At 38.2% G+C, this 21,466-nt stretch overlaps 1 protein-coding gene across 2 annotated transcripts in view; it reads left to right on the top strand.

Moving 5' to 3' along the window:
• EFCAB11 (EF-hand calcium binding domain 11) overlaps positions 1-21,466 on the top strand; it is a 144,738-nt gene that overhangs the window by 8,021 nt on the left and 115,251 nt on the right. For both annotated transcript variants that reach the window (XR_011999208.1, XM_026012532.2), the window contains exons 4-5: positions 12,285-12,386; positions 13,184-13,274. Coding sequence is in view for 1 of the 2 variants with exons in the window: in XM_026012532.2 (XP_025868317.1) it covers positions 12,285-12,386; positions 13,184-13,274 (193 nt within the window). In the remaining variant the exon portion in view is untranslated. The remainder of the gene's footprint in view (positions 1-12,284; positions 12,387-13,183; positions 13,275-21,466) is intronic.

Raw genomic sequence — 21,466 nt, 5'->3', positions numbered from 1 at the left:
TTGCAAAGGAGTTTACTGGATTGCTTTTTTGTATTCAAGGTCTGGAATCACATATGAACAATGACTCTTAGAATACGATTATTGGCAAGAGAATGCGTTTTTGACAAACTTCCTAACTTGATGCACTTCCTCCAGGTTATTAATTTCTTATAAAATCTTTGTGCTTTCAGACTATTCAAATATTATTTATGTAATGTTCAGTTAGCTGTAACTTCTTGATGATGCCTTCCTTGCATTTTTTTCTGTGGGTTTCTATGTGATTTTCTAATCTAAAAGATTTCTGCCTTTTGGCAGAAGGGTTTCCCACATTTTTTGAGTTGATAGGGTTTCTCTCCATAACAGTCCCCTGACAGTGAGTGACTCTGTCTGGGTGAAGGTATTCCCCACACATTATACACCCAGCACTGCTTCATTTTTTGACTTTTCTGATATAGCAAGTGTGACCGCTGCTAGAGGCACTCTCAGATCATTCATTATTTTCATAGATCTCCCTAATGTGTGTTCTCTGATTCTGAATTAAGGATTTGCCTTCACACAGAAGGTTTTCTTTCAGCCGGTTCTTTGATGTCCAAAGAGGTGTTCTTCTGGAAGAAAGGTTACCCATGTTCTTTATAGGTATAGTGAATTCTCTGATGTAGACCCAAGATTGACTCTGAGAGAACTTCTTCTACATTCAGTATCATAAGACACGCCCCCCCCCACACATGTGTATTATCTCATGCTTAATAAGACTTCATGAAAAGATTTCCCTGCCTGTGTTATATTCGTGTGATTTCTCTCCTGTATGGGTAATTTGAAGGGTAAATTCTGGCAGAAGGTTTTCTACCTTTATTACCTTCTAAAGGTTTCTCTTATGTGTGCATGCTCTGATATAAAGAGAACTGATGTCTGGCAAAAGGCTGCTCCATGTATGCCATTGTTAGTCTCCTCCCATTAATGAATGAATGAATGAAAGAATAAAAGATATATGTATATATATTTCTGATGTATGAGAGACTCACTTTGACTCTTAGCTAAAGATGTGTTTGTGAAAATTACATAATTTCCTTTGTGAATTATCTAATTCTTGAGCTTCGACTTCACATAGAAATATTTCTCATGGGACGCCTGGGTAGCTCAGTCAGTTAAGCGTCTGCCTTCAGCTCAGGTCATGATCCCGGGGTCCTGGGTTTGATCCCCACATCATGCTCCCTGCACAGCGGAGAGTTGGCTTCTCCTTCTACTTGTGCGCTCTGTCTCTGTCTCTCACATGCTCTCTCTCTCTCAAATACAAAAAATCTTTGAAAAAAAAATTAAAATATTTCTTACATTTGTGGGAGTCACAGAGCTTCCTTTTGATACTAGTATCATGTCCATTAGAGCTTTTTGTTTTAGATAAGAGTTTCTGGACATTCACTGCATTTAGATAGTTTCACCCATGCCAGAGTCCTTTCATATATAATGAAGACTGCCTTATTAGGGAACATTTTCTCAAACTCCTTATGGCCTAAGAATTGGCTTCACAACTGGAATTTTTTGATAGTAAAAATAGTCTTCCCTATGAGGCCTTTCTCACTTTGAGGATACACTCCTGGACCTGCCTCTGTATGCATTTTCCTGCGTTTAATATCAAGGATATTATGTCTACTCTCACATCCGTTTCTCAGTCAAATTGTGAAGATGCTTCTTTTCACAGCATCTTTTCCTAATAATTAATTTTAAGGTATATTTCAAAAGGTTACAAAGTAACTTAGTCCTCTGAGAAATTCAGGGGAAGATAAGGGGAGGAAAGAGACCACAGTGTAGGTACTTAGAGCCTTGCTCCAAAATTAGTGTGAAAGAACTCTCAGTCTGCAGGTTTCCAGTCTTTTCCCTCCCTCTTTTTTTTTTTTTTTTTTTCTCTTTTCTTTCTTCTTTTTTCTTTCCTCCTTCCTCTTCTGGTCTCCATATCACTGGCAAGTTAGCCTTCCCAGATTATCACTTCCTTTAAGGTTAGACTTTAAAGTCACCGTACTACCTTTCCAACTAGCTTTAATTTGTTTTCCTTTGAAAGGAAGACTCAAGACCACAAATACCCAGAAGAAAAAGTCAAAAAGTCATCCTAGCAGGAAATCACTACCAAACTCTTGATTGCTGCTACCGTAATTTTTTTCTATTAGAACTCTTCACTCCTGAACTAATTTCAGATCATCAGCTCCTTCTTTTCACCCTTTCCATACATGAGTCACCTTTTACAAGTTAATTTTCTTGCAGGAAGAGGTTTTATACACGGTTTAAATGTTTTGTCAAATATCTTATTTCTCTCCTTAATGTTTTGATCTTGAAGAACTGAAATGTTGGCCATGGCTTTCTGGAAACTATTTATCCAGGCAATACTATTTTTCCAAAGTTCTCCTTAGTAGCCTTGACTTGGGAGTTCTCTAGCTAGATGTGGCTCTTTGTACGTCCAGACAAGTCATACCAGCTCTCTAGCATGCCACCCTAAAAGATTCTCTGTGTAGGCCGTTTGCTGCCCAGCTTCCTGGTGAGGTCCAGACTCACATCCTGGATTGATCCTGACTTGGCAGAGTCTTGACCAAGCACACACTTCACACAGTACCTAAACCTGGGTGCCCATGTCCTACTTCCCAGGAGCTTCTGGTCTCTCTCAAAGGCAGGTTGTTTCTGTAGATTTTCCTTGTAAAAATTAAGAAGATGGAAAGTTAAGTCAAAGCCATTGGAAACAAGAGTAGAAGGTCTCCAGGAAAGGCATATTGGGAGAGTATGAGGGCAGCCAGAAGAAGTAGCAAGAAGGCATTTTAAATTATATATGTGTATATATTTTATATTTAAATATATATATATATATATTATTGAAGTTCGATTTGCCAACATATAGTATAACACCCAGTGCTCATCCCATCAAGTGCCTTCCTCAATGCCGGTCACCCAGTCACCCCATCCCTCTACCCATCTCCCCTTCCACTTCCCGTTGTTAGTTTCCCAGAGTTAGCAGTCTCTCATGTTTTGTCACCGTCTCTAATTTTTCCCGCTCATTTTCCCTCTCCCCTATAATCCCTTTCACTATTTCTTATATTCCCCATATGTGTGAAACCGTGTAATGATTGTCTAGAAGGCATTTTTAATGCCTGTAATCTAACAAGCAAGTATCAGCAAAAACTGTTTGGGTACCAGGAGCAAATAATTATATTAATGGAAGATAAAAAAAAAAAAATGAAGCCTCTTGTTTAAGAAGCAGCAGATCACTGTTGGGGTGGTTCTAACATAAACTATTGCTATTCTGTTGAGAGGGTTGTATTTCCTTATAGCCGTTGTTCTCTGTGATGCAGTTCATACCTTCTCTAAGTATAGAGAACAAAAGGAGGTTGCAACTAGAAGAGACCTAGAAAACTTATTTGTTCCCTTCTTTAAAATGAGGAAATTAGGCTCTAGAAAGGAATAATAAAATATCTCAACCCTGGCATTTGATGGTTCTTTATTTGTTTACAAAAGAAACCTACATGTGTTAAAATATTATAATAATTTCAGCTGTGACTTTTTTTTTTCAGCTGTGACTTTCTGAAAGCTTTCCATGTGCAGACTCCATGATGAGCACTATGCATAAATTGTTAAATTTAATATGACTCTGTGGTATCAAAATTATCCTCATTTTATAAGTTAAAAACATTCTGAAACTCAGGTCAAGTTAGGCTGGCATAGCTAGCTAAATCGTAGACCACAGTGGTCTGCTCTCCAAACTTATCTTCTCAACCATTTGATAAACCTTCCCTTGATTTTTAAAAAATTTTTAAAGATTTTATTTATTTGACAGCACAAGCAGGGGGAGGGGCAGAGGGAGAAGCAGGCTCCCCGCTGAATAGGGAGACCTATGTGGGGTTGATTCCAGGACCCTGGGATCACGACTTGAGCTGAAAGCAGATGCTTAACCGACTGAGCCAACCAGGCGCCCCTTCTTCCCTTGATTTTAATAGTGCCAAGGGTCATTGTGACAGAGCTGAGGCCAGTGTTCACTCCCCCAGGAACTTCATCAATGAGTTGAAATCAGGAGTGGATCAGGACATGGAAGGTTCTCCACCGTTGCTAGAGGTTGATGTCAGATCTGGTTCTGAGCTACCTAAACTCCAAAACAAATAGGGATTGACAATCCAGTGATCAGTGTCCATGCAATAGAAACGTTTTCTCTAGAGAGACAGTTTTCCCTGATACGGGATATTTCTTTCACGATGTCACATGGAGGAGAGACTGATGAGTGTACGTTGATGTTCACAAACTATTCAGTAAAATGCCCTAGTGAATTTTGTAAGGCTCTTCCTTAAAGTTTCTTCATTGCAGGCCAGTGGTTTAATGCCAGACATGTCTCAGCATTTCCATGAATGGCAACATGTGATAGCCAATGATTTGACTTCATCGTGTGATAAATTGTTGAGCATTTTATTTATTTATTTTGTTGTTGTTGAGCATTTTATACAAATAACAACCACAAATAAGATTTATGGGACTTTTGCTTAGTATGTCAAGTACCACGAATAAGAAATATGGCATGAGTGTTACCTCACTGAATCCTCCATGGCTGTTGGGGTGTTTTCATCTTGGATCCAAATAAAATATGCGTAGGGGAAAAAAACAAAGTACTTCTAAATTTTCTTTTCACTAGGTAATTTACTTTTAACCTTCAACTTAATCAATAGAAAAATCAAAGAGATTGACTCATCATAATGGTGATTATGAACTGTTTGACTCCAATATGAGTTCAATTGGAAAATAATTTGTGGTAGAGCCAAATGGCCAATTGGCTTGTATACTTTTATTTATTACTGTCTCATCTGAGTTGTCTTGAGCCCGATAGTTGATATATATTATTTTCCTAATTTTAAATCTAAATGTCCATTTTCTAGTGTTTTAAGTTCTACTGTAAACACTTTTTTTGTTGCATATGTTTTCTTGCTTGGGGCTCCTACAGAAGGAACTAGGGTCAATACAGCAGGTTTAGTAAGGTTTCACTTGTTTGACTTTAGCTCTTTTCTGTGATCAGGAAATGTACACACATAATGCTTACCTTATCTAGAAATCATCATCATAGGACCATTCTGCAGTATTGTTCACCTATAGATGTTCACCTGTAAAGTAATTTATTTCATTATGCATTTAGAGGATGCTGAGTAAGAGTCATTGCAGGGTAGGAATGAATTAGGAGACTCAGATACTGACCCAAGATAAGGAGGATAAAAGGGTATTGTCATTTCATTCATGGCCAATGTCAAATAATTACTGTGGACAAGCAAACTTCTAAGAGATAAGAGGAGGAAGATGGCTGGCGCTGGATGGGGCAGGATGGCTGGGATTTGCAAAGGTGGGAACTCAAAGCAGAAGACTTAGTGAAATGAATGAATGCAGACACCATCTGTGCACTTGGCCCTTGCTCCTGGTGTTCACTGTGCTTTGCCCTTGCCAGTGTGGATGCAGAACTCAGCATGGATTACCTACCTGGCATGCTCCATGTTCACATAAACGTCAAATGTCCTGTCAAATGCTGAGGTATTTGCTACCAGTACAGAGAAGGGCTTTATCTCTCACTCTATCTCCCACCCTCAGAGACCTCTCCCAGATTTCTGCTTCCAAGACCCCCTCTTCCCTGCCAGGCACCCCAGAATTGTATATCCAAAACTATCCGGTGTCATACTGTTAGTAATGAGTCCTACCATAAATGAGACCACCCCCTTAGAATACTTTTACCTCTTGCACCAGCATGGAGTATAGTGCTTACCTATAAAGGAGTTGTGTTCGGCAGAGTAAGCTACCCTGATGGAAGGGGCGTGTCAAGAAGGGGGAATTGAAGACCTCTATGCCTAGGAGGAATAGTGAAGCTTTAAATTCCAGAAGAAGATATCAGGACTTCGCACTATGAAAGGGAGGAGGAACCTTGGAAGGTTTATGAGCAGGAGATGTACATAATAAAAAAAGTAATGATTCCTGCCCATGTTTGATAGAAGTATGGTTTTATTGGTTCAGATTTCTCTATTCTCTTATAACCTGCTTTTACTCTTCTTTTTCATTTTCCTCCCAATGATATAGTAAAACTTGATTTCTTCCATTAAGGTAGATTCTTTGCTCTGTATTCCCCTACTCTCATTCAGGAAGCCCGAAGAAAATGTTAGTCCTCTGAATTTACTTAACCATCCTACTGTGGCAGCTCACCTTTGTTTTTGTTTGTTTCAAGTTTTTATGTAAATTCTAGTTAGTTAACATACAGTGCAATGTTACTTTCAAGAGTGATGTTTAGTGATTCATCACTGACACAGAACAAGTGCCCTCCTTAATCCCCATACCCATCTAGCCCATCCTCCCAGCCTACCTCTCTCCATCAGCCCTCAGTTTGTTCTCTCTATATAATTAAGGGTCTGTTGGATGATTTGTCTCTCTTTCCCCCCCTGAGAAACAAAACAGATAGGAGCTCCTGGGTGGCTCAGTAGGTTAAATATCCCACCCTTGATTTTGGCTCAGGTCGTGATCTCAGGATTGAGGGATTGAGCCCTACTCAATCAAGTGGGGCTCCTTGCTCAACAGGGATCCTGCGTAAGATCATCAGCCATCCCCCCAACCACCTCCGGGCACTTGTGCTCTCTCTCTAAAAAAAAAGAAAGAAAACAAATGAACATAGGGGACATCTCACCACATTTCGCCTTCTGTTCTTACAGTCTTTTTATGGTAACATATTTTGTCCCTTTTTTCCCCTCATGGCCTCTAGAAGTCATAATCTGAATTTTATTCCTCCAACTAGAGAAGGCTTGCATTATCTTTTAAAAAGCCACTTAATCCTTTTAAAACCTCCTTTTTAGGCATTTTCAAGGTCTGGAAAAATTAATATATAGCACAATGAATGTGAACCCTCCCTTTTCTCCCAATCGAGGACTAGACTTACAGTCTAAATAACTTGGCATTTTTATTGTTTTCTCTTCCACTCTCCCTAGGTTTATTGCAGTTTCTAATTTAAGCTCACTGTGATAGCCAGAAACTAGATGACTTCATTTTCAAGAGGATTTCTCTGTGTGCACTGGCCCTGAAGCTTAGGGTCAGTGGTTTTGTGAACTACAAAAAAATATACATAATGAAACTTTCAAGCAAAAAATGTATATGGTTTTATTGGACATTTTGAATATATCTATCCCTGTGGTAAAGGATGATTATTCTCCTAGGAAACTACTTAAAAATCAAAAAATGGAAAAGATAACATTCCTAGTCTTTCTCTATACACAACATATCTATATCACATACATTAAATGGTTTGTAAAATGTAAAATCTATGTATTTGTTATAGAATGTGGAAAGGGTCCATCTTGCTAAGAGTTGTTTATAAGATGGAAGGAAGTGTTTACCAGAGGTATACAAAATGCATAGACCTGCAGAGTCTGGAAGGATTTGTAAATATTACTGCTCCCAGTGGTCTTGAAGGCATGGTCCCCAATCCTGGGTCCTGTGAGGGCACTTCCAGGGGCACTGCCAAATGGGGAATTGGGGGGGAAGCCACCTTGCTCCATACAAAATAGATCTGCTTTCATTTCCTCTATATATTAGGCTTTCTCGTTTTATGAAGAACCACCTTTCCTACAGCTTAAAAAAGAAAAGTCTGCAAATTACTGATAGAGTCCAACTACCCAGGTGATATCCAAACACCTTTTGTAGATAGATTAATAATAAACTCAGATAAACACATAGGTCTTGTAGTTCTTGGTGTTGTTACGATCCCAATGTGCTACTATAATAAAGTGTATTTAGGAAACTGTTATTATGGAACAATGTACACAGGAGACCCAACACTGTATTTGAAATTAAAATTTTCTGAACATATTCTTTCACTCCAGGGGTGGACACAGGTAAATGCATTTGTTACTGAGTATGAAATCTGATGGCAATAGAATTACTGAAAGTCTTTGTGAAGAGGTAATTTTAGGTTTGAATATTGTGACAGCAGGTGGAGCTAGTAGTAGAAATTGTATTTCTAGGCCACTTATAGAGCAGCAAGATGTATAAAACTTACATTAATGTTTTTGCATTTCAGAGCTTTAGGAATAACAAACTATTATGCATTGGCTTTGGAAAGTAGTTGTACTACTACAGCGTGAGAGCCAACCTGAATGAAACTTTACCCTTTTTAGAAAAGGGGTTTGCACTTGGGTATGTGTTGCCATGGAAGATTAAGACAAGTTAAAGGGCAGGGGAGTGGAGGGAACAGTGGGGATGAGTTTACATGGTTTAATATTACTTGATGACTCTTAAAATATGGACTTTAAAAAATCAGGTATATGATCCTGTGGGAAAATAGTGTAAAAGAACTTGATTACATATATGGAATTAATTGTGTTATAAGATTGTCTTTTTTAAGTGGTAGTAAAAATTCTGTTGAAATCCACATTTCCTCCTAGGAAAAACTAAAGAACATTTATTTGCCTTTTATCCCACAAGATTATGAAATAAAGACCTACTTTATAACTCCAAATACCAATAGGTTTTCTAAATATGTAATTTAGAAGATATTACTAATGTCCTTTGTGTGTGTGTATGAATCACGCATTGAACCATGGATTTATCCTGGTTTTTTTTTCTTATCATTTCCCTAAATCAGATGCAATGATAAGTAAAGAACAAATATTATGCATGTATAACTTTTTCTCTGAATTTTGTTTTCTACTGTATCATATGGATTGAGAAATAGGGGTTTCTAAAATAATGGTTAATTTTGCTGGCTAGGTGAAGAGAAAGTAACCTCCTTTTGGCATATTAGTTTTACAGAGTTATGAGATCATTTAAAACACATTTTCGTGCTTTTTGCTGAAAACTGGAAATAACATCGTCCTATTTACTTATTCAACAAACATGTAATGCATACCTACTATGTGCCAGGCATGCTAAACACTGGGGATAAAATTTTTTTTTTTTGGGGGGATAAAATTTTAAACCACATACAGAGCTTCCCTTCAGTGGTTCTCAGGTAGACATATGATCAAATCATTACTATTGGACCTAATAGATGAAAAAATATCTGTTATGAACAGAGGGCTGTTGGGTCATAAAAAAGGGACTCAACTGGGAGAAACCAGGGAAGACTTCAAAGAAGAGGTATGCACTACTTGCATATGGATGGGGATGTAAATTTTCAGTAGGAGAGAAAGGAGAAGCCCTTCCAGGCAATGTGCCCAAAGGTATAAAAGGGTCTGTTGCCTGGGGGAAGCCTCAGGAAGTTTGCTAGAGAGGCCAGAAAGGTAGACTGGAGGAGATTGTGAAGGGTCTCCTAGGGCACCCTGAGATCAGTAAATATATTATTCAGAAATTTCAGCTAATCTAGATGCTATCTAATTGATGAGATTTTGGCGTGCATGAAGGTAAAGTTAACGGATTTGATCCTGTGGGAACGTGGCATGACTAGACTTCAGTTTTATCCTCAGCAAGTGGTCTGAGTATGTTCTCCGTTCTCAGAGGTCACCAGATGAGAACAGAGCTGCATGCCTACGGATCTTCAGCTGTGATGGGAGGAAGGCTGCATATACTAGTTCCATACAACACACATTTACTGAGCACATGCCAGGCGCCCTGGGAGGTGCTGGGAGGTGTGCCCTGTTGCTTAGGGATATGCAGTTGCTGCCTTGACTTTTGCTCATGGTTTGTCTCCAAAGCATCAGACAGTTGACTTGTCCACATTACACCTCTCCCCCTTGTCTTTCTCATCTCAAAATGACTCCTCAAGCCGGGACCTAGGAGTTACTCTTGGCATCTCCTTTCTGACCCACCACATCTCACCCCTCATCTATTTCAAGCAATGTCTAGAAACCTTCCACTCCTCTCTGTTCCCGCTGCTGGCAGTCTAGCAACCTTATTTCTGGCCAGCAGGATCCTGACTGGTCTCACCTTTCATTTTGCTTTCTCCCTAGTCCTTTTTTGAGAAAATGGCCAAAAAGATCTTTAAAAATTTTAAATCATGCTGTGTCACTTCACAATTCTCATTTTTCATTGGCTGCCTGTTGCACCTCAAATAAAATCCAAATTATTTCCTGTGGCCCACAAGGGCCAGTACATTCTGGCCCTGACTGCCTTGCCAACCCTGTCCTCTTATATCACTTTCCAGTCACAGTGGCCAGTTTTGTTCTCTCCCTTCCCACCAAATGGCCTTGGCATATGCTGTTTCCACTTCCTGGAATGTTCTTTCTCCTTGCCTTTAACCACTTGGTACCTTCTTATCATAGATCTTATCTTAAATATTCTCTCCACTTGGAGAGTACTCCATCAGCATCTACTCTGCAGGAGAATTCCTGTCATCCTTTTAGAACTTCCTATTTTCTCTCTTCATTCATATGCCATGATTTATAAGTATGTCTACTTGTGCAGTTGAACCTGTATAATCACTGTCTCCCCTCCACTAGACCAGTAACTCCGTTGGAACTGGAATCATGCGTGTTCTCTTTTCTATTTCCAGAGCTCAACACTGTGTGGCACCTAGTGGGTCCTAAACATAGATTGACTATTTAAGTTTCTAAACCTTTAGCTACAAATAAGAAAAATGTGGGAAATAAAACTATATTTTTAGTAAAATGTAATTGACAGAACATATTAGTTTAAGGTGTTTAACATAATGATTCAATACTTTTATGTATTGTGAAATGGTGACCCAATAAGTTGTTACCAACTGTGAGCATACAGAGTTACAAAATTCTTTTTTCTCTTGATGAGAACTTTCAAGGTCTATTCTCCTAGTAACCTTAAAATATGCAATACAATATTATTGACTATAGCCACCATGCTGTATGTTACATTCCCATGACCTATTTGTTTTATAACTGGAAGTTTGTACCTCTTGATCCCCTTTACCCGTTTCACCCAGTCCCCTCCTCCTCCCCTCTGGTAATTACTAATCTGTTCTCTGTATCTCTTAAGCTTTGTTTTGTTTATTAATTTGTTTTGTTTTTTAGATTCCACATATAAGTGGAATCATACCTTGTCTAATTTCACTGAACATAATACCCTCCATGTCCATCCATATTGTAGAGAATGGCAAGATCTCATTCTTTTTTTTCTTAATGGCTGAATAGTTATTCCACTGTGTGTATGTGTGTGTATGTATGTATCACACATTCTTTATCCATTTACCCACCAGTGGACACTTGGGTTGCTGCTATGTCTTGGCTAGTATAAATAATGCTGCAGTGAATATGAGGGTACAGATACCTTTTCAATTAGTGTTTTTGTTTTCTTTGGGTAAATACCCAGAAGGGAAATTGCTGAATCATATGGTAGTTCTGTTAATTCTTTGAGGAACTGCCATACTGTTTTTCATAGTGGCTGCACCAATTTACATTCCTACCAACATTGGACAGAGGTTCCCTTAAGAAAACTATTTTCTATGTTATTTTTTTTTAAACCATTGGAGCTATTTTGGGAAAGGTATACAGCTCAGTATTACCTCACCAAAAGTGCAGGTTCTTAAAAATTAGCACGTAGTTATTGTATGATTTGGGGCTATTTTTAAAATAGTGATACATTTTGTAATGGAAATTCTGAGTTACTAAAACGAACTGTTCTTTTTATATATTTAGGGCTCAGTTCACTAAAATGTTTAAATTCTTGGCTCTACTCTAAACCTACTACAAAGATCCACATTAGAATTCATTTTAATAGACATTGTAAGCACAGTATCCAACCTCATATGATCATGCTGGGCTCTTTTATTCTGAGAATCACAGGAAGCAGAGCCTGAGGCTGCAGAGTAATGGTGGGGTATACCCAAGGCTGGGGACGATGCCAGCTCTATTGTTTATGGAATATTCTCTCCACCTTTATCTCTGGTATGCAATTGGTATTGACTTTTGAGAAACTACTTCTTCAACCCGATCTCCCAGTTGCAAAAAACAAACAAACAAACAAAAAAAACCCCTGCCATAATGACATCTGGCTAGGAAAAAAGGGATCAAAGAACTATAAGGAAAGAAAAATTAGGACACCTTGTTTAATAAGTAGCTTCTGACCTGTTATGTCTTTTGGAGTCTAGAGTATTACACTTTTTTGAGGTCACCATTCCTTTATCCCCTGGAAAAGCTCGTGAACTCCAACAATGCCTATCATTTTTTGCCAATGATTGCTGGGGTTGGGCCTATTTAGCATTTAACAAAATGTTTTTTCAACTTTATAGATCTTTAGGAATATGCACTGTTCATCAAAACTAAGATAAAATTTGTTCATGATATGTATCCCTTTTCATTTATTTTTTTCTTAAAGAGGAAGATGGTCATTTTTGGCTAATTGTTTTTTCTGACTTTTAGGTATATTGCTTGAGGAGTTTTTAAGTATTGTACGAAAAAAGAAAGAAGTCCAACTCCATCGGAATGAAATAAGACACATCTTTACAGCTTTTGACAGGCACTGTAAGTATCTTTAAACTGTTTTGATATTAAAAAATTGCTATTAAGAAAAGTTGCTATGTACTCTCAGTAAATAAAATAATATGCTTAGAAGATTATTTACTATATCCATTAGCTATTACCTAGATGTTGGTGTGAATTTTTTTCTCTATCACAATCTTAAATTCTTGACATTTGCCATGGATAAAATAATATTTACAGTTATGTAATTGTACTTAGGATTTGTCTACATTGTAATGGGAATAGCCAAAGGACTGGCCATGTGGGGATATAGGTCATGAGCCACTACAAAGGTGTGGGGAACCATATGGCCTTTTCCTTTGACTCCTATGCTGACCCCACATGATTGGAAAGGATTGTTTTCTCACACTGGATATAGCTAAGAGAAGTGGTTTTGAACCGCCTATGCCCCACAGATCACATACAGGTTGGGAAGACTTGTGGAGTCCAGGGTCAGCATCTTTGCAATTCTAACACCAAACAAGAAAAACAGTATTTTTGAAGAGTAAATTGTTTCAACAATTTGCATAGACTTGAAGCCTAAATGCCATTATGGCAGTGTATGTCTGCAGTCCATTCCTTGTCACTCAGAGAATCAACTAATGTCCTATGGGATCATCTGGAATTGCACAGAAGGAGAGTGTTAGTAGATTCTTAAATTCTTCCAATGAAACAATCTCAGATTACCTTATATTTACTGCTCTTCTTAGAGTAATAAGGTTTCAGAGAAATAAGACTGAGATAACCGTTCACAGGGTTTATAGAAGCAAGTAAATATTTTATATTTTGATTTCAAATAGATCGTGGGTATTTAACTTTGGAAGATTTCAAGAAAGCATTTAGGCTGGTAGCTCCCAAGTTATCAGGAAGGACTGTTCTGGACGTATTCAGGTAAGGCACAAAAATCTTCATGTATACCCACCCCTTGACTTACCATTTGCTTTTATAAGTTTTCAGTCTTAGAAAGAATACTTATTTATGTAGATTTTTTCCTGTCTGTGCCCTTGATAGTGGAGTGCTTGTACACCAGGGAGATGTGTGTAGACATTTATTGATAAGAATGGGAGAGGAACAAAGGAAAAGTAGAATATGTGTGTGTGTGTGTGTGTGTGTGTGTGTGTGTGTGTGTGTGTGTATCAGGAAAAAAAAAGAAACTTTATTCATGTTTAACATGGATGATGTTACACATGAGTCTTGAGTTGTCTGAAGAGTGGAGGTTGCTTGATGGTGGCCCCCTCATTCATTTGCTTTCAAAGTTGTTGATAAATGCTGCAGTTCATGTATCCCTGATAGAGTAGACATAGTGGTTATGTTATTTCCTTATTTAGACAAATCCTGACAATATGGGCAAGTGGCTTAAATGCAATTTCTGTTAAGCTGCAGAGTAAAGGCCATAGGGACATCATAAGCACGTGATGTGACAAGATGGCAGAGCTGAGTCTTCTCTGAGCCTTTGCGTGAGCTTTTCATCATCTGTTCCCAGGTGTATCTATTAGTGATCCCTCCTGCATTCAGAGCCAGAAAACCCAAAATCTCACAAAACTCAAAAAAGACAGTAGTATATTTCTCCTACATAAACACAGGCAGTCCAGGGCTGACTTGATGGCAACAAATTCATAAAAGACCTGGATTCCTTTCCTCTTACTGTGCTGGCTGCCTCAACACCAGCCATTTCCCTCTTGCTGCAAGGTGGCTGCTTAGATTTTGGTCATCACATCTGGATTCTAGCTAGGTCAGAGGAAAGGAAGCAGAAGCAGAAGATACTCCCTTCCTCTTAAGGCTATCCATTGTTTCTACTTATACCCTAGTGACCTAAACTTAGTTTTAATGCCATGGGTAGCTGCAAGGGAGAAGAGACTGGAAAAACGTTGTCTTCGCTCTGTGTAGTCATGTGCCCTTTGAGTTGCTGTTAGAGAGGAAGAAAAGAGTGGATAGTAGTAACAGATGGCAGATATTCCCATTTGGGGTAAAAATAATTTCATGAAATCTGATCAGAAGTCAGTGCTGCTCAATAGAAATGATCAAGTTATTGAAATAAGGACTTGCTCTCACTGTCATTAATGTTGACCTTTATGATGTTTTTTACTGTAATATTCACAAGCAAGTTGTTGAGCAAGCTATTGAAGGAGACCACAGGAGTTAAAGCCAGATGTAGACAGAATGCCATAGAACAGTATTACTTAGTTGATTCTAGAACAGCAAAACCTTTGAAATATAGTAGCATCTTTGTATACACTTTGTGATGAGATGAGTAATGAGCATCAATGTATTTCTACCTCATGGAAGGAAAGAACAGAGAATTGTTACTGCATATTTCTTTTACAAAAAAGCAAGTGCCTATAATTGCTGACCTTTACATGTTAAACAGTTTTAGTAGGTACAACCTCATAGCTCAAGTGTATTTTTGAAAAATACACTTAAATACAGCCCTTCTATATTATGCCTTGTAGTGTACAAACAATATTAATTCAGCAGCATGTGCACAATTCACCTGTAAATAAATATATCAAATGCTCACAAATCTTTTTTTTTTTTTTTTTTTTTGCTCACAAATCTTATATTTCTTATGGTTATGGATTGAAACAGTCTGGAGATCACAGCCAAACAAGGCACTTTTGTTAATTGAACATGCCCATTTTAAACTCTCATTTTTATTATTTTTAGCACCACAGTCCCCAAATGAGAATAAATGATGCATAACACATATTAAATGAAGCTGTGAAACCAAATAAGGAGAGGAAAATAGTTCCTCTAAGTACAGATTGAAGTAGGTCAAAGATGCAGAGATGTCTGTCTTCCACAAAACTGTTTCAGTGGTGCCAACAGTTTTCAAGAATAAGGAAAAAAATCAGTTGCTAAGGCTGTTAGTGATACAAGATTGCATGTTTCTAAGGTTAGACACTCACTTTTTGCACAGTGGGAGTTGTGTTTGACTTAATTGACTATTGGGAATGGAGTTCATTTCCCAGGTCCACAGATACCCAGAAGAAAGTTGATAACCAAAGACACTAGAAGAAGACTGCTAGAGTGGGAGAATCCTAGATAGACAGGGTCATCTTTGGTGTAAATGACTGAAGTTTTCATTACCTTCAATTCATTGACTACCATAGTTTCCTAAGAAACTAATAAAATCAAGCTTGGTTTCTTTCAGAAGTAGTTGCCCACACGGCACCTTAATTTTTTTAAGCTGTACCAACTAACCACAACAATAAAACCAACCAACCAAAACAACCAACTCAAAGAGACAGATAGGGGGCATAAGACATCAAAGAATCATTTTGCTTAAAAGTTGATGGATCGGGATCCCTGGGTGGCGCAGCGGTTTGGCGCCTGCCTTTGGCCCAGGGCGCGATCCTGGAGACCCGGGATCGAATCCCACGTCGGGCTCCCGGTGCATGGGGCCTGCTTCTCCCTCTGCCTGTGTCTCTGCCTCTCTCTCTCTCTCTGTGACTATCATAAATAAAAAAAAAAAAAAAAAAAAAAAAAAGTTGATGGATCATTCGTTAAAGCATTGCAAGAGCTAAATGAGATATTTTTAGGTTTGTGAATTGCTGCCTAATTACTCCGGGAATGTTTACATTATTGATTTTATCATGAATAAGAGCCATATGGTTTTAAAAATATATATATTGTCAGGGTTTATAACACATCTCTAATGGGTATATATAGTATAACATTTATGATTAGCAGTCATAATTTCTTGTTCTAGTTCTATAGTTACGTGGATTCACAGTTCACCTCTAGGCCTTGTGCCATAGTTTCTACTTAGTTGAACTCTGTCCTCTCATAGGGATCATAACTGCATTCCCTGGTGTCTCTCACATTTCAAAATGTTTTGCTGGGCCATTGTCCTTGAATAAGAATATATAATGGATTGAACATTAACATTTTTTAATCACTTTCCTTTTCTTTGAGAATACTGATTAAGCTTATGTTGAAAGTCCTCTTAAATTGTCTGTTGGCTTCTATTTTGTTGGCTTGTTTTGCTCATCATGTCTTGTCACATATTTTCAGCAGTCTATTCTTTGTCCTGTGTTCAATGTGGATTTTCTTTTTCTCTGTTATGGTTTCCTTTTTCTTTTATACTTCATTCTTAAGCTACATATGCTGATGTTTAATTTCCTTTTGTTATTTTGCTCTATTATTTTATGGTATCTTCCCTAAGCCTTTATTTACTTGCGATTCTTGTTTTATAGAGGTGTTTGCTTTATTAGGGAAAACAATGATTTTGAGATTTTATTTTTAATGAGTGATTGCTTGGGTGCTAATAACAGCTTTCTTTTTTTTTTTTTTTTTTTTAAGATTTTATTTATTTGTTCATGAGAGACACAGAGAGAGGCAGAGACATAGGCAGAGAGAGAAGCAGGCTCCTCACAGGGAGCCCAAGGTGGGACTTGATCCCTGAACTGGGATCATGCCCTGAACCAAAGGCAGATGCTCAACCTCTGAGCCACCCAGGCATCCCTATAGCTTTCTTTTCATATAAATTAAGGAAAATAAGTTTTCTTCCAAGGGAAGGGTTTTGAAGAACAAGTTACTTTCTTAAACCAAGAGACAGAAATTGGTATTAGTTTATCTTAGCTCTAAAGATATCCTAAGATGTTTAATATGTGGATTCAAAATATGAGATTCCTTCCAGTATTTGAAACTTTGTTTTCTACTCAGAACTAGTAATTATAATTTGTGGGCTAAAATAACTGAAGCTATATCAGAGGTGATGTTTCATTATTCAGAAGTTAAGAAATTCTTTCTTTGAAGATCTTTTTTTTCCCTACCTATTACAAATGGAAGTTCAAGAGGTTTGAGAACTGAAGAGTACTTGTTTGTACGATATGATGAATGTGAGATGATAAGCTGTATTCTAGCACTAAAAGATTATAAAATATCTTTCCTCTTTAGTACTTATAGAACTCATAGAAAATTTTATAGTTTTTTTTTTTTTTTAAACATTCTGAAATCTTCAGTGCCTCTAACAGGTAAGGTTAGAACTAGTTAACCTGGCCCTCCAACATCTGGTTCCTTTTCACACTCATCTTTCATTAGCCCCAAAGTCCTGTGTTTCCCTTGGCGTAATGGTTGTTCCTTTTGAACATGTGATGTGTATTTAAATTTCATTCTGTTTCCTCTGTTGGCACTGCCTTTCTCTACTTCCTACCTGCCCAGATTAGACCTGTCTTTCAAGGTCCTGCTCAATAAAATTTTCTTTCTCTTTATATTGAACAATCTTGTCTCTTTTCACTAAATTTTGGTAGTATTTATGGATGTATTTTTTTTCACTTCATAAACACAAATACAGTGTTCAGGATTATCTTCATAAGGTACTACAAGCTCTTTGAGTTTATGAGCTTACCTACAACTTCCACTTTTCCTAGCATGGTGCCTCATGCATGGTACTTAGTTAATAAAAATTGTTAGTTTCTTGTCACTCTGTCCAGTGACAGTGAAGTTCTCACAGGTATTTATTTTTTTTCTGGTTTAATTTACTTCTTCCAAACTAGGAAAAAGTACTTTAAAATGCAGTCAGGAGCTTTAAACTATACGTGGCTTTGCCTTCCATTTTTGTCTTTTTGCATGGGGCTTTCATGAATTAATCTCTAATGGCCTCTCTTTGCTTTATTTTGGGGTCGCTTGCAATTCACAATTTAGCCTCAGCTGTTTGTTATCAAGGAGCTGGCTTCGTGTTCTTTCCTGACTCTGCCCGCCATCAGCACCCTGTGGTATTTCTGGCAGGCCTTTTCTCTGCGTGGGTATATTTACTTCTCCATGCCTAGGAGCTTTCTCCATCTCATTGTAAGCACTGAGATTTGCTCTTTCCCACCACCTGTCAATTGGCAAAAAGCTCTGGGAAGCTTCTGCTTTCCAGCAATGAAATGAAATGTGGATGTGCAGAAGGCCCACTTCCTGACCCGCTGTCTGAGGTTCTGAGTGTGCAGGCAGATTGCCAGATACTAAAGTAATGTGGAAATATCGAGGCACCAAAACTCTCCTTAATCATGACTGGAGACATTTAAAGTTATATCTGATATATATATTTTTTAAGATTTTATTTATTTGAGAGAGTGGGTGAGAGCAAGAGAGAGAAAGCACGAGTAGGGAGGAGGGGTAGAGGGAAAAGGAGAAACATACTCCCCGCTAAGCAGGGCACCTAATGCAGGACTTGATCTCAGGACCCTGGAATCATGACCTGAGCTGAAGGTGGGTGCTTAACTGACTGAGCCACCCAGGCGTCCCAGTGTATCTGAATTTTTTGGTGTAAGAATCTCATTTTTCATATTACTTGGGGAAGGTCAAAAAACAAGGAACCTCTAACTTTCCTTTTCTGGATATTAAAAATGGGTTGACAATAAGAGCATTATGACTTGTTGGTGAAGATATTTTCAAAGTCAGAGTTTTAGTGGGTTAGGGGTTTAGGAAGTGATAGATATTTTCTTGGCAGAAAGATCATACATGTCTCATGTCACGGCCATTATAGAGGGAAGGGTTGTCATGACCTTGGATAGAATGAACTAACAGACTCTTCTTTTACACTGAATGGAAGAGAGTCTTACAGAGCCAAGGGGCCTAAAGGAGAGTGATTTAAAACAGCATTTATTTTTCAGGGCGCCTGGGTGGCTCAGCTGGTTAAGCATCCAGCTCTTGGTTTCAGCTCAGATCATGATCTCAGGGTTATGAGATCATGTTGGGCTCTGTGCTCAGTGTGGAGTCAGCTTGGGATTCTTTCTCTCTCTCTCTGCCCCTCCCTACTCCTCTTCTCTCAAATAAATAAATAGAATCTTTTTTTTTAAAGATACCACTTATTTTTCAATTCATTTGCCTCTCTTGAAGTAATATTTCTCACTCTTCTTTAACTTTCTGTAATTCTTTTCTGCTGGTAGCACACTTGTTGCATATCATTTTCTCAGACAAGAAAAGGTTTCCTAGTCATTATTTTATGTATCAGAATGGTTCTCTTATAAATGTAGTCATGTGACTTCAATATGAACACAGTTATTATAGTGAGTACCTACTATGATGAATATGATGATTGATCCAGAATTATCCGCATGCTTCTGTGTATAGAAAAGTATTTTTTTTTCAAACCTAGAAGTCCTATCTCATTCTTTGTATACAGATAGCTGTTACAAGCAATATCTGGTGTGTAAGTATAATGGCCAAAGAAATAGACTTCTTGAATTTTCAATTTTTATTTTACAATTTCTTTTATCTTCTTTGTTTTTATTTCACTTTTTTGTTTCAGAATTGTATTGCCAGAGTTTTCCTTTTCTGATTATCCTGTTGCATGTGGTTCCTGAATGGGCAGTATCAGTGTGTGTAAGCTATTCAAGCTGACCTCAGAATTTCATTTCTTGGGGCCCAGAGTGGTTGAGCATCTGCCTTAAGCTCAGACCCCAGGGTTCTGGGATCAAGTCCCGCATCGAGCTCCCTGCAGAGAGCCTGCTTCTCCCTCTGCCTGTGGGTCTGCCTCTCTCTGTGTGTCTCTCATGAATAAATAAATAAAATCTTTAAAAAAATTTCATTTCTTTGAGGATTTCATACAACATATTGAATAAAACTCTACTTTAAAAATCCAGCTATTGGGCAGCCCCGGTGGCGCAGCAGGGTAGCGCTGCTTGCAGCCCAGGGTGTGATCCTGGAGACCCGGGATCGAGTCCCACATCAGGCTCCTTGCATGGAGCCTGCTTCTCCCTCTGCCTGTGTCTCTGCCTCTCTCTCTCTCTCTCTCTCTCTCTCTCTGTGTCTCTCATGAATAAATAAATAAAATCTTTAAAAAAAAAAATCCAGCTATCGAAATATATTCTAATCGTTTTAAGAAAATTCCAGTTTTCAGAGGTTTTTTTTTTCCCCCAGAGGGTTTTTAATTGATTTTGTACTGTGAACAAAAGTTATAACCTTGCATTTGAAGAGTGTCCTTTTACCAGTATAACTTTAGAATTGGTGATGCAGGAATTGAGGCTCAGCAACTGGTGGGAAACAAGTAGAGAAGAGTGATGACCTCATTATGCAGATTTTCAAATAGAATGTGTTATTTTGGTTTCTTCTGTTAAGCTAACTTAGTTCATATTATCAAGGATATATTATTTGATTGGAAGGAATATTTAATCTCTTTTAGGTTTAGGATGTCCAGATTTTATAGTCCTGTTCTATGTTAAGCCCATCCATATGCAAATTCTACTCGCCTTCAAGGTCCCTCTGTTAAACTTTTCTTATCCTGAAAGCTGGCCCTGCCCTACACCTTACCTACCACCTTGCAACCCCCCAAAAGAAATTATCTTCACCTTCTGCTTTAAATTTCTGTCGTATCTTTCCTTCTTTATACTTAGTCATAGTTATTTGTGCATATATAATCCACTATGAGTGCGAGCTTAACGTGAGTAGGCACAGCAGAGTGTTCAACACCACACTTGGCGACAGTACAGCACAATTTTGTACGTGTTGAATATATGATTCTATTTTATGAAAATGAATGGCTTATGTAGCAAACGGGCTTTCTATTATGTGTTTTTTATTGTACCCTCTCAGTGCCACCCTGGCGCCCTGTGAAGGTCATGTGGAGCAGTAAGCCCCATGGCTGGGAAGCAGGAGACTTGAGTTCTAGTCCCAGCTCTTGCCACTTACCCGCCTTCCCACAAATCACCGAACCTCTGTGGCCTGCACTCTCCTCATCTCAGAAATGAGGCTGTTGTGTTATATGATCTGGCAGGCTTCTTCTCATTCCAGAAGTCGCTGGTGAGGTTATCTATCATGGAGAGTGGCATGGCGGTCTTCTTTATTTTCCCTGTGTATCACAGATATTATTCAGAATCCACCACCGCATGAATACAGATGTGGTCTGTCAGTGTGACAAAGACCGCTCTCAAGAGGAAATTACTGGCTTTGACAGCTATCCAACCCTGGGTTTAGTTTTTGAGATGTCACTATAACAAGTGTTATGGCCAACGTATCCAATTCCTCATCTACATATATGGTTGAATATGCTGTTCTTGCTGTAATAGCATGAGGGCTATTTTTCTTTTAATCCAACTGTCACATAAGATACTGTTGCCACGGTTTCTTTCTTATGACCAAATGTTGCTAACCCTTTC

Source organism: Vulpes vulpes, unplaced genomic scaffold (assembly GCF_048418805.1).
Source record: "Vulpes vulpes isolate BD-2025 unplaced genomic scaffold, VulVul3 u000000644, whole genome shotgun sequence".
Taxonomy (NCBI): Eukaryota; Metazoa; Chordata; class Mammalia; order Carnivora; family Canidae; genus Vulpes; species Vulpes vulpes.
Note: the sequence above shows the minus strand (reverse complement) of the source record. Positions and strands in the feature narration are given on the sequence as shown.